Consider the following 13848-nt stretch of genomic DNA (forward strand, 5'->3'; position numbering starts at 1 on the left):
GTGTATCAGTGACGTCCTGGAATGTCACATGGTCATGGCTCTTCTTCATGTTCCATATATGGACTATTATTGTGCATGTAGCGCCCTCAGGCTATTGGTATGAATTAAAAAACACAGTATCGGAATACCAAATGCTCATAAAGATTACATCGACGCATTTGGGTATAAATTCAATAAATATTATTCCTGTCTATAGAAATATGATGTAAATCTATGAGAATCTATCAATATTTCTCCAAATCTGCACATTTTTGAGCTAAAGCCCTGAGGGACGTTGTTTTGTGTATCGCTGTCATGACGACAGCACGGAGTTTTTTATGAATGAAAGCGGCTGACGCGCATAATTCATATTAAAGGTATCGACTCATTTTTTCATTTCATAACTCCTGACACAAATTAAGACATAACTGTCACTATGAGTTTCTCAGAATACAATAGTGGTCAAATACTGAAACTTGAGTATTAGCTATATCTTTTTAATTATGTATAGTTTGTCAAGGTATAACATTAAATCTGATAGTAATTTTGAATTAAATAAATAAATAACGCTTCAGTGCGCGGGCGCACTGGCAACGGTTAACAGGTTAACCCTCTGGGCTTCTTCGTATTATAGTCACACTTAGCTTCCTCCCGCCCGAAAACGGGCGAAGCCTTAAAATCTTACTTTACTTTTTCCTAGGATAACCAATCAAATATATTTTTGTTCTATAATGTTTTCTGATTATTATTTAGAATTTTTGGAATTTTTTATGATATTTTGCATTAATTATATAATTTTTATGAGCTATTTTTTCCATTGGAATTAATATATTATTTTTTATTTTTTTTATTTTTCAATAAATGCAACATTTCACATCAAAATAGAGTGCAGGCCTAAAAAAAAAAAAAAATCAACTGAGAAGAGCGCCATCTAGTGGCTTCAAAATGTATTAATTTGTGTCATGTCCTATAACCGCCTATTAGCGGGCTATAGCTTTTTTATTGATTTATTTGATTTATTCCCATTCGGAAAGAAAAAAAAGTATTACTAAGCAACCACTGAATGGAACAACACAAATTATATATCATTTTAAAGCTTAGGATCTCAGCTTTTTAATGCATCTAATTACATTTATTAACTCCTAACGAGTGCTGAGTAATCCCTCTAAAACCGAGTGTACCGCCAGCAGGCGCCACCTAGCTGCGAAAATATTCTTTACCATATTTTTAAAAAATCTTGCCTTGATTAACACAAAGTTGATGTCATTTGAAAGCTTAGAGTCTGAACTTTACAGTGAATGTATCCACTTTGAAAAACTCTTAAGTATTGCTGAGTTATTTGCTGATAAATAGAATTTCTTTTTTTTTCATAATCTATAAAATAATGTACTGCAATGTGTCAAAAACATCATACAGCTCATGAAACATTCTCAGATAATTGAAAATGGCACTTCATTTTTTACAGCATATTATTACAATTAAAATGAGCCCAAAATTAACATAATCTATTGCTTTTATGACAAGATATTCTTCATGAAGAAAAAATTGCCCATGAGGGGGTGTCAAAGACTGTACAAAAAGGCTGTCTCTTTTCCAAATGCTGTAACTTTTGATTCCTTTGTCCAAAAATTATTATTTTTTTATCCAGATGCAGCTAACATGTAGGGGGACTTCACTAAAAAAGAATTTTCCTCCTACCTTATTTCCTTCCTGAGTTATTCCATGACAAATAAGAAAGATATGCAAAATCATAATAAAAATTATATATATATATTGTCTTTTATCCGCTGTTTCTTGGCAGGACAATGTCCAAATGTAATGTAATTTATATTTTCAAAAAATTTAAAAAGAGTTCTTTCAAACGATACCTACCTTTTGACTCTCCTTGCTATAGTTTTGGAGTTATTATGATTATATCATTTTTATATAGTTTGGGGCAAAATTTGCTGTTTCAGTCTTACCAGTTCATTTCTCTCTCTGTGTGTGTGTGTTTGTGTGTGTAGGTGTGTGTGTGGGGGGGGGGAGGGTGTCTTATTTGCACTCTTGATGTTTTAGAGTGTCACCCCTTCATTGCTGTACAGTTTTTTTCAGCACAGTGGCTGATCTGTAGCTTGTACCACCAAAAGTTTCTCTGAGTTTTCCTATTTTTTCGTATTTCCCATTCATTTCCTATGTCGCCCGTTTTCGGGCGGGAGGAAGCTAAGTGTGACTTTTTTTACGACCCTTTAACATATCAGAATCATCTCCTTGATTTTTTTGTGTGTTCATATAGGTAATAAAACAAAAGTCACCAAGTTTCACCCCCATCCGATGAAGCAAAAAAAATAAACAATTCGAAACGTTCAAGTTTTCGCCCGTTTTCGGGCGAAGAAGCCCAGAGGGTTAAAATGAAGAATTCTTGTGCTTTGGGCATCTTGGATTAGGGCTGGGCGATATGGCTGAAAACTATCACGATGTAAGTGTTTCATATAAGTCGATATCGATAATTATTGATAGGTCATAAAAATATTTAAAATAAGGACCAGGAGAAAAATATATTACATTTTAAACATTTTTATTTTAAGCTTAACCTTCCTCTGATTATAATCCCCTCTGTTATAAAGGCAGAAATGTCAACACAACCATTGAAAACTCAAATAATTTAAATCACAATGAACACTTAACAATTATCTCTTAACATTAAGGTGCAAAATTAAAGAATACGTAAGAAATGCTTAAAGTGTGCAGATGTTGTTGGACGTTGCTGGCGAATACGGCTGTGCTCCAAAGGGTGAGCGCGGCTAAGGTGGTAAAACAAGTTTGTGGTATTACCAGTCTTGGTGGGGACGACGGTCTTGCATAATTTGCAGACGACATTGGTCTGACTACGGTCAGAATGCTAAAATCCCCAAAACTGCCATACTGGTGAGCTGACTTTTCCTGTTTTATCAACAATTTCCTCGCTCGCTGCGGCACTCATTTTCCACTTATCACTCCACGCCGGTTCTGTTACTGAAGAATCCAACACAAGAGAACGATATGACGCAACCAAACATGATACCGATACATGATTGGCTGTTAGCGTGTCACTCCCTACGTTGCTAGGTTACCAGAGAGTGAGTGCCTTTGTTCATGCAACCAAACTTGCTTCGCAACCTCTGGTTTCTTCCGACGAAGAAAAAAAAATGTATCGAACGCATTTTTTATTGATCTTGATTACATGTCTATCGCAAGACATATCGTTATTGTTTTATCGCCCAGCCCTATCTTGGAGCATGTACCTTTCAAGCAGCAGCAGCTCACAATGTTTCTTCTATTTTTAGATGCATTTTTGTCCATAGAAATGCATTATTCATTGCTGTAATTTGACATGACTGGCGGAAGTTTTCACTTCACGTTGGGCAGACACGACTAATTGATGACATATGTTGTTGGTGATTTTCCATTATCGATTTTATCGACTGGTTGTTACAGCCCTAGGTTTAATGTTTCAAAGTGAATGAATACGGCCATAAATAATGGTTTTGTGTTATAGTTTTATTACATTTTTATGGTAAAATTGTAAGTTTACTATTTTATAGTCGTATATTATCTCACTATTTTTGGCTAAGTTGTGCAAACATACAAACAAGCACATCAAATCTGGAGCCTTTTAAGAACAAAAATACACTTAAAATCATGCAGCCCTACTTTTTTTTTTTACTTTAAAAAAAAAATCTTTTAATGCCAAGTAAATGTAAGCATGACAACCTTGTAATATACATGGGAACATGGATATGAATTGTGAGATCTTAGTGTATATTGGGGAAATGAGTTTGCCCAATTAAATGTCAAATCACATGTTAATCAAGTTACCTTGGAATCTCTATACTTCAATATTTCATTTAAGTAGTGTTGTAAAGTTTTTCTTTCTTCAAAGCAGACCAGGAGACGTTGGGATCACGTTCAAACAGAAGAGTTTCTTTATTTGAGCGCGGCTGCGGTGCTTCCAACATAATCTAACTAAGGGAACTTTACATGGTATCTTATAGGCATTTTAGGAGGAGGGACTTTTGAAGGTGGAGACAAATTCAAACAAAGCATGTAACAGGTTTAGGTAACACCCCAGACTGAGGGTCTGGTCAATCCTAATTCAATCAGCATAAGGCTCCAAGAGCCATTTGGGTCCGAAAGCCATTTGCAGAACAAAAGGTGAGATTCTCAGTGAATCATTCGTGTGCTAATCCCATCAGTCTGAGTGAAACTGGGGCTTCAAGAGCCATTTAAGACAATAAGGAGAGAACAGGAATTGCAACTTTGCTGAGGTCTTACCCTTAAAAGCTAAAATCAGTATTCTTCACCGTGATGTTATGTAAGAAAGCATATCTGAAATAGATTCTTAAATTTGTAACCCTTCAGTAGCATATTTTTAAAAATATATCTTAGGTTTTTCTTATGATGCTTCTCCTCTATTTTTAGAAAATAAACCTAAGAAGGAGCTGATCCGCATGCTTCAGCAGATGGGCTATGACTCTGACCCTGTTAAGGCATGGAAAGAGGCTCAGGAGAAGGTACGCACCACAACCGCCTCGTATTAAATCAAGCTTTTGTTTTCTTCCTTTGTTACATGCATCACAATAATTTTCATTGTTTTGTAGGATGTTGAGGAGGACGCTGGGGAGGATGAGGAGAAAGAGGAAGATAAGTCTGGCCCTGATTATAACTATCTTCTCAGCATGCCCATGTGGTTCCTGACCAAAGAAAAGAAAGATGAACTGTGCAGACAGAGAGACGCTAAGGTGACTATGAGTCTGTGATGGATGGAAACAGAGCTGATGATTTAGTATAGCAGTGGAGTTCAAAAAGGTTCTCACGCTTTTGTTCTGCAGATGACTGAGTTGAACACGCTCAAGGTGAAGGTGCCCACTGATCTGTGGAAAGAAGATCTGGCAGCTTTTACTGAGGAGCTGGAGGTAAATGAGATGATCATATCACTTTACGTTTTTTACATTTGGTGTGTCCTTTATCTAAAATGACACTTTTGCTTTGTGTGAAGAATAGAGAAGTTGTCATTTCATAAAAATCAGGCCTTCATTGTTTTCAAAATTAGTATTTAAATGTATTGCCTATTGATTAGTGATTTAAGTCATCCGTTGTTATCTGTTTATGTAAATAGCGTGTAGAACAGAAGGAGATGGAGACACAGACTGTGATGCCTCAGGTAAAAGGTAAAGTGGGCAAATCAAAAGTGGTGAAGGTAAAGAACGAGACAATGCCCACCCCGCAAGGCCGCCGCGTCATCCCCCGCATCACCAGCACTATGAAAGTTCAGGCCATTAAGAAGGAGGGAGCCAAACGAGGCAAAGCTGCAAAGGTATGTACAGAATGAGATTTACATGCGTGTATAAAACAGCTTTTGTTAGAATACCTATCTGAATGGTCATCACTAAAAAAGAATGCACTGATATTGTGAAATTACAATTTAATTTTTTAATAAATAAAAATAGAATTGTTAAAAAAAATTATTCCTGTGATGGCAAAGGTTAATTTTCAGCAGCTGTTACTATAGTCTTCAGTGTTTCATGATCCCTCGGGAATCATTCTAATATGCTCATTTGTGTGGGTTTTACATTGTCTGTGGTTTTCATAACCAGATCTTATACGTGTAGCTGATCCTGAGGGAATACTTGTGTGTATTTTTAGAAAGAGGCTGGTGTGGTGATGAAGATGGAGTTTGATGATGAAGCAGACATAGCTGCTGATGGCTCTGAGATTGGGTTGACTGCTAGACTCACTAAGAAGATCAAGAAAGAGCCTGCCAAAGACAAAAGTAAGAACACCCAGACGTTTACTATTTGAAACTGTAGGATGTCTGGACTGCTGCTTTTCGGGTCTTTAGAACTATGGTCTGTCCTGTAACAGACTGGTTTAGCTCATCTAACAGAATGCAAAACATGAGCTTCCACTCACCTTTGTGTTCTCTCTCTCTCTCTCTCTCTCTCTCTCTCTCTCTCTCTCTCTCTCTCTCTCTCTCTCTCTCTCTCTCTCTCTCTCTCTCTCTCTCTCTCTCTCTCTCTCTCTCTCTCTCTGATTTGTGGACTGAAAAGCATTCTATAACTTATTGGTTCATAGCACAATGTTTCTTCTGGTCTCCACGTCAGCATGGTTTATAACAGAATTCTAAGCAGAATGTGAATGCTTCACTAGATCTCGCAGTGATGTTAATTCTGCAGCGAATTCAACCGCTTTGTCACTGGATCTCCCAGCGCTAGGCCTATGTAGTAACAGTGTAGTGTGAACAAAGATTGGTTTGCGAGTAAACCTGTTCTGACCTTGCACTGTCTAATATTGGACCTAGCTGATAAATGGTCTGCACTTCGCAGCTCAAATAAGAAGCACTATTTTGATCTGCTTTTGTTTGTTTACCGTTTGTTTTTCATATGGAACAGAAATGGCAACTCTTAACAGTTGGGCATTGTGGTGGTTGCACCAGTGCGACCTCTGACAATTAAGTCGCACTGGGAAGAAAAAAGGTTGCAGTCTGGAGCCCAGGTGTAGTACCATGAAATTCTGATCCTAATGTTTCATCTTGATTATGTGACAGACTCAAAGTCAGGCAAGCAGACCACCCTCGCCTTCAAACCGGTCCAGAAGAAGAACCCCTGGTCTTCTGAGGAGGAAGATTCTAAGTCTGATATGGAGTTCATCCCTGAGGAAGTGGCTCCAAGAGAGAAGATACAACGCAAGGGTGAGGTTCTTTTTACACGCACATTTCTATATCATATCTATGTGTACGTCGAATGAAGCCATATATAACCTTATATTTTAATGGCTCTAAATTATTTTTATTTTTTTTGTATAATTCTAAAAGTGTCTCCGTACAGGTTGTGATAATAAACTTGAATCACAGCTTTGATCCTAAAACTAAGCATTAGACATATTATTGGGAATATGCCAAAAAGCAGCAATTCTGATTCTGTAGTCAATGAAAAGATTTCAACTGCAAAAATTGTGAATTTTCACTCCATTTAGGCCTCTGAATTTTAAAGAGAATTTTTCCCCAAGTTCCACGACCATTATGAGTGAAAAAGGTTTATAAACAGCCAAAACATGTTCATCTAAAGCCCTGTTCAGACAGGATTAGCTTTACAAGGGTAGATGGAGTAATGTAATTTTACCACAGGACGTCTATAATAATAATGGTCAATTCGCACAGGATAAGATATCGCAGTAAAACTAGCAGAAGTGGGAGGGGTAACTCGATTTGTGCACCGCTGTCACCCTCCTGTGTATTACGTTGCTTCCTGATGTCACGTGTGCAAACACCTATATAACCTATATTTATGTATTTAAAACGGTTAAGTCAGGTCAAATGATTTATTAAATAAGTTCATAATAAATTCAGATTGGATTATGTTGTTAATGGGCACTTACCTAACTCTAAAAAGTTTTGTGCCTCTAAAAAGTGTGTTCCACCTTTTTGATCTGAATGCTGTGTGGAAAACACTTGAGTTTTGCCACAGGCTTGTCCCTCCACCTAGAACGCAACTGAATGCTTTTTCAAGCGCCTCGATACTTGAAAAACCGCAGAAAACTATTTTTATACAGGAAGTGACGGAATATTTACGTACATATTTACAGCGGGTCTATTTGCATGGGATTAGTATTACCTGAGGTAACTTTTCCAGACCTTTTTACTGAAGGTAAAAGTCGCCGTAATCTTTACTGACATTGTCCGTAATGATTACTGAGATGGGACTAAAATCACTGAGAGGCTCTGGTAATAATTACTTAACCTCACCTCCACGTTAAACTAGTCCCATCCGAATAGGGCTTATGGGGCCGTTTACATGAGATCGTTTTCAGCTAAAGACGTTTTGGCCGTTCATTTACACTACAACGGCGTTTTGGGGGCCTCAGATTTCAAAAAGTGGGTTTTTGAATGCAGCATTGGTAGTGTCTCCGTGTAAACCACAATTTTAATTTGTGAAAACGTTGTCATGCGCATGCATATTGTGTTCAGATTTGAGTCTTTTTCGTGGATGTGTTAACGGATCATTTTGGCGTTGTCGTTTGCATGCAAAAAATGCTAATCCCCCCCCCCCCCCCCCCCCCCCCATTTTAGTACATTGTTGTCTTGTAAATGTACCCTAAGTCTAGTGTTTTGCACATGTTTCTTTGGGTAGGTTTAGGGTATATTTGGGGTAGAACAGAAAATATCATTAACCTGGTATAAAATCAGTGGAATCTGATTTTAAGTGTGAAATATCCTTATTAATATAGTGAAACAAACGTACGTACGTGTGTGTGTGTGTGTGTGTGTGTGTGTGTGTACCTACTTAACCATATTCTGGGGACACATTTGAATCCAGAAGTGAGCTAAACCTGACAAACTCCTTTTAGGGATGACTTAATCCTTTCTTTCTTTCCTTCTTTCCTTCCTTCTTTCTTTCCTTCCTTCTTTCCTTCTTTCCTTCTTTCTTTCTTTCTTTCTAATTGTAAAAATGCATTTTTCTGATAGGTTGTTGGTTGGGGTTAAGTTACAGTATTTATTACTAACTGTGTGTTATTAGTAAGTATTTGATCTTAACTGAATATAAGAGAAGTGTGATTTCTATAAGGTTATAGAAGTGATCCAGTAATGTAGAGCATCCAGTATGCAAATCATTGAAATCCATGTCAAAAGATATGGGATCTCTGTATCTAAAAAAAAAAAAAAAAAAAATTATGGGAGAACCATATTAAAAGTGAATTTTAGAACTCAAAAAGCTAATACTTTTTGCGTGTCTGTGCAGCTGCTGCTGAAAAGAAGTACAGTCTGTCAAGCAGTGAGGATGAGTTTGATGACTGGACAAAGAGCAGTAAACAGAAGCGCGCTGCTGTTATTGATGATGACTCCTTCATCCCAGAACCCAGCGGTGCACCTGATAGTGACATGGACTCCCCTCCTCCTGCACCTGTTGTGTAAGACATGACTTGCTTTTTACTTCACAGATTTTGTTTGTTCTTTATTACATCTTTTAAAACTCTCCTTGATTCTTTCAGGAAAAAAGCTCCAGCGAAAGCCAGCAAACCAAAGGCAGAGAAAGCAGAAACCAGCAGCAAGTCCAGCTGTAAGTACCGCACAATTCTCTGCCCATCACAGATCATTTCTTTAGCTTTGTCTGTAACATCACCTGCAGATGGTTTATATGTTCACTGTGCTTGTTATTTTAGCTCTTTCTGAGACCAGCCAAGAGCCAGCTCCTAAACCTGTGAAAAAATCAGCTGAAGGAGCCGCCAGGAAACCTGCCGCAAAAAAGACAAGTGCTGCTTCGAAGAAGAAAGCACCAGGTACTGCAATGTTAAAATATTTTCGGAGAATGAATGAAATTCTTAATGAAAGTTAAATACTTGGTTTCAGTAATAAAATGGCATGTACTTGGTAATACTGAATATCAGTATAGATAATTTTCTTATCACTTACGGCTTCATCTTTCTAGACACAAAACAGCCCTCAATCCTTGATGTGCTCTCCAAGACAAGTCCTAAAAAACCCAAAGCCACCAAGAAGCCTACTGCTCTCAAACTATCTTCCACTGACTCTGGAGACACAGCCCCTGCTGTAGTTGAGAAGAAACCAGCCAAGAAGAGGAAGACCGCTCTGAGCAGTGACCAATCAGACAGCTCGGACTCAGACAGTGGCAATCTCGTGGCTCGCCTCAAGGGCAAAAGCACTGCTGGAAAGGTAGTTAAGCACTTTACTGTTGAGGAAAAAAGCCTCTAAATTATTAATAACTGTGGTACACAATCTATTACATGCCTTCTGTCATCTGATTGATTTGGATTATATTTTCTTTTTTTCAAGCAAGTAAAAGGCATTTTAGTATTCTAAAAAAGTTTCAGATTGAGGTGCACATCTTTTTGCTGTGAAACTTTACAGATTTTTGTGAAATTAAGTGCAATAATTAATTTTATATTGTTAGTAACTAATGTTGTTTATGCAATAGTCTTCTATACTTAAAAAAAAAAAAAAAAAGCTCATAAATTCACTTTACAGGCTATCAAAGTTTTGTCTTTAAAAATCTGCATAAAAATATCATTAACTGCACCAAATTGCATATTTTTGCTTAGTTTGGGCCTTTGAACAAAATAGGTTTTGTTTTTGTTTTCTTGAGCATGAGCTCCATATTATTTTATATCTTACTACATGAGCCATAAAAGCCTGAAGTATCAAATATGATACTCAAAGAAATAATGTTTGGATGCATTTATTTGTTTTCCCCCCAGATTGATCTAAAGGTTCCATAAACTGTTCTATAAAAAATAAGAATTTTTTCTCTTTAAAATGTTTTGTTTTACACTGTAAAAAATTTGTAACACTCCCAAATCAAAAATTTCAATTGACCGATAACATCTACATTTTTCAATTGGCCCAAGTGAAAATCTGTACATTTAATTTTAGAATTTACAGAATTTCACTTGGGCCAATTGAAAAATGTAGATGTTATCGGTCAATTGAAATTTTTGATTTGGGAGTGTTACAAATTTTTTACAGTGTAGACTTCTAATTCATGACTGGTGTAAATCATAAATCATGGGGTAATTTAAAATTTTGGATGAACCGTCCCTTTAAACGGTTCGTACAAGGTGCTTAAAGCCTAGTTCACACTACATGATTTTAAGCCCGATTTGCAAATCGTTGAGCTCGCCGACAGGTCGGGGTGTTATCGCGTGCAAATCGCGGGGGATTAGCGGGCGATGAACGCTCGCCAATCTGTTAGTATGAAAGAGCCAACAACACATCAAAGACGCTCGCAGACGCCTCGCCGAGCCCAGAAAAATATCTAGCATGCTAGATATCCAGAGCTGTCGGCCGACTCAACCTCACTGATGTCATGAACTTCAGCCAATCAGAGCAAGGCATGGGTTGAGGTCACCGGGTAAATACGCGGTTTTCAAAGACACAATGCTAATCATAAAACAGATATAACACTACAATGTCCAGCAATCTATTTAAATAGTACATTGATTGGGTTTAAGTGGTCGTTCAGTGAGGCCTATTATATGTTGATCCGACGAAATTAAGTGTGTATTTAAGTGGTCCAGGGGTAGAATTTTTGCCACGCATGTCAGAGGTTCTGGGTTCTAATCCGCACTCATATGTTTTTTTTTTTTTTTTTTTTTTCATCAAAACCGATTATGTTTTTCAGTGGTTGTATATCAGGCAGGGACACTTTTTTTGGTTTTTTTTGTTTTCTAATTGCACCGGAACCGAGTCTCTCCACACTGGATTGAAGTGCACGTCTGAGTGAAAGGCTGTGCGCGAGCCAGAAACAAACAGTATCCATGCCACTGATCGCAGCGGCAACGAGCACTTTGATCAGTTGATTTAAAAAAAAACACATATTTCAGCGCTAGATCGCGTCTTATTTAAAAAAAGAACGAAATGAATGCTCTGCTAGTAAACTGAAGATGTTTTGTTTATTTGTATTGGTACATTCGTGCCGCGAGATGTTTCAATAGTGGTGGGGACAATATCGACCTTAGAAAATAGTGGTGGGGACATGTCCCACCCATCCCACCCGCAAATTATGCCTATGGTTGGGTGACAGAGTTGTTGTCAACTCCTGTAGTGTGTTAGCTCCTGTTGCGGATCAATCACGTTGTGTCGTGTGGTGTGAACAGCTCAACAACTTGAACACTCATGATTTCACAGAGAGCAAGTCATGTAGTGTGAACCGCACAGTTCAGCCTGACGTTTTAAAGTCATGTAGTGTGAACTAGGCTTGAAGTGCTTGAAGTACTTGAATTTGACTTTTTGAACTTTAAGTCCTGGAAAACCCTTGAAAACAGCCATATTTTTGAAGAGGTACTTGAAAAGTGCTTGAATTTGATGCACCGATACCGAGCTCGTGTACTCGTAGGCTACTCGTAAAAATGCTCCGATACCAACAACCTTACCAGGCAGCGTGTGTATAGTAACACATAGCTGTGGTGCGCGAGCTGATAAGAGTAAAACTAGGGATGGCCCGATACCGATACTGGCATCGGGGATCGGGCCGATACTGTCCTCATATACTCGTACTCATAAAAATTCGCCGATACCACGCACCGATACCAGTACATTTTGCGAAACGCAACTGGCCGCCGCGTGTGCTTTGTCGAGGTGAACTGAGTCATAGACGCACGAGCTGGTCGAGCACATCCCTTTAAACAGACAACAGTGGAAAGTTTGTTCAGTCCGATGTCAATGGCAACGAAATTAAACGAGGCATGTAGCTTTAGCTTATTATATTAACGTTAACTGACGAGAGAGAGGCAGAGAGAGAGACAGAGAGCGAGAAGCGCACTTCTGTTGAATGCTCTTGATTGCTGATCGTTCACTCAGCACATGTTATTTGGATGAAAACTAAATCGTATATGTAAGTAAACTAAAACATGAACTGTTACCTGACTGAAGTATAACGAGTGGTTCCCTACATTATTACAGGACGTGTGCAGAGGTCAAGAAGTTTCATGAATGCAAACATCCGAAGCGCGCGCCCCGCAAACCAGCGTCTCAGCGCGCGAATACTGAATTAAATTCTTTCACGTCTTACGCTTGTACAGACGAATTCACACACAACTATGTAATAACGCCCGTCTTGGTGAGTATCCTATAGTAAACAAAGTCGGTTATATCTCAAATGAACGTAGCATGTTCAAATGAGGTCTGTGCGCTCGGTCTTAAAGGGGCAGCAGTTTGATAAACCTGCTTCTGTGTTTTAATGTTAATCAAACAAAGGACAAAGAAATTACTCACTGCTCTGGACTAAATAGGCTACCCTTTTCAACTTTAGAAAAATATCCATCTAAATATACAGTAATGAATATGCTTTTTTTCACATTTGATTACTTTATTCAAATTTCTGTACCTGTTAGATCTACCTGAAAAACTCTAAAAACACTGTTTATTTCATTTGTAGCCTTTCTTTGTTCTATTGTATATATTTGTCCTATTTGTAATTCAATTGTTTGTTTTTATTTTGTTACTGACTGCTTACATGTTTTAAATTCACATTAATTAGGCTGCTAGTTTTTGTTGTAGTATCAAAATTGGATTAAATAATTGATATTTCACTGGTTTTGACAAACATTTGAACCGCTGACCCGATCCTCAGCACTGAGCCCTGCTGAAGCAGCTCTAAATATGTGCTGTGCTATTAAATGAAAGATAAAATATGATAGAGCAATAGAATGAACAGTGACAGTAGGCTTACAGAAGATCATATGCATTTTAGCAGGCTTAATTAAGCATGAAAATAACTGAAAGAAATATATATATATATATATTTGATGAACAAATTAAGCCAACTAATATGATTTATAATCTTTTGGTTTATCTACTAATACATTTAAAAATTACAAATGCAGTGAAAATTCAGGTATCGGTTACGGTATCGGTATCGGCGAGTACCAAAAATTACAGTATCGGACTCGTTCTGCAAAAAGTGGTATCGGGACATCCCTAAGTAAAACGCGCAGTGGATTGAGCGCGCACCTGCACAGATGCGCGAGCTGGTCGAGCACATCCCTTTAAACAGACGTCAGTGGAAAGTTTGTAGTTCAGTCGGATATCAATGGCAAAGAAAATAAAACGAGGCATGTAGCTTATTATTAACGTTAACTGACGAGAGAGAGAGAGCGCGCGCCGCACTTCACTCAGCGTGTCATTTGGATTAAAACTAAATCATATATGTAAGTAAAGTAAAACATGAACTGTTACTTCATTTATGTATAAAGAGTGGTGTCGGTACACGATCCGTTTCACCTGCACGATCCGTTCTACGCATGCGCGTAATTACGTAGTAGAAAACGTCACGGTTTTCCTACACTATCGGTACCACGCATGCGATGAAACACTTGACGGCCAGACGGCACAACTTGCGG

General features: G+C 38.0%; 1 protein-coding gene across 1 annotated transcript in view; it reads left to right on the top strand.

Moving 5' to 3' along the window:
- top2a (DNA topoisomerase II alpha) overlaps window positions 1–13848 on the top strand; it is a 45285-nt gene that overhangs the window by 22643 nt on the left and 8794 nt on the right. The window contains exons 25-34 of the mRNA XM_084435081.1: window positions 4417–4508; window positions 4596–4736; window positions 4827–4910; window positions 5114–5311; window positions 5641–5767; window positions 6542–6685; window positions 8733–8901; window positions 8983–9050; window positions 9154–9270; window positions 9420–9664. Coding sequence (XP_084291207.1) covers window positions 4417–4508; window positions 4596–4736; window positions 4827–4910; window positions 5114–5311; window positions 5641–5767; window positions 6542–6685; window positions 8733–8901; window positions 8983–9050; window positions 9154–9270; window positions 9420–9664 — 1385 coding nt within the window. The remainder of the gene's footprint in view (window positions 1–4416; window positions 4509–4595; window positions 4737–4826; window positions 4911–5113; window positions 5312–5640; window positions 5768–6541; window positions 6686–8732; window positions 8902–8982; window positions 9051–9153; window positions 9271–9419; window positions 9665–13848) is intronic.

Source organism: Rutilus rutilus (genome assembly GCF_951802725.1).
Source record: "Rutilus rutilus genome assembly, chromosome: 16".
Classification (NCBI taxonomy): Eukaryota; Metazoa; Chordata; class Actinopteri; order Cypriniformes; family Leuciscidae; genus Rutilus; species Rutilus rutilus.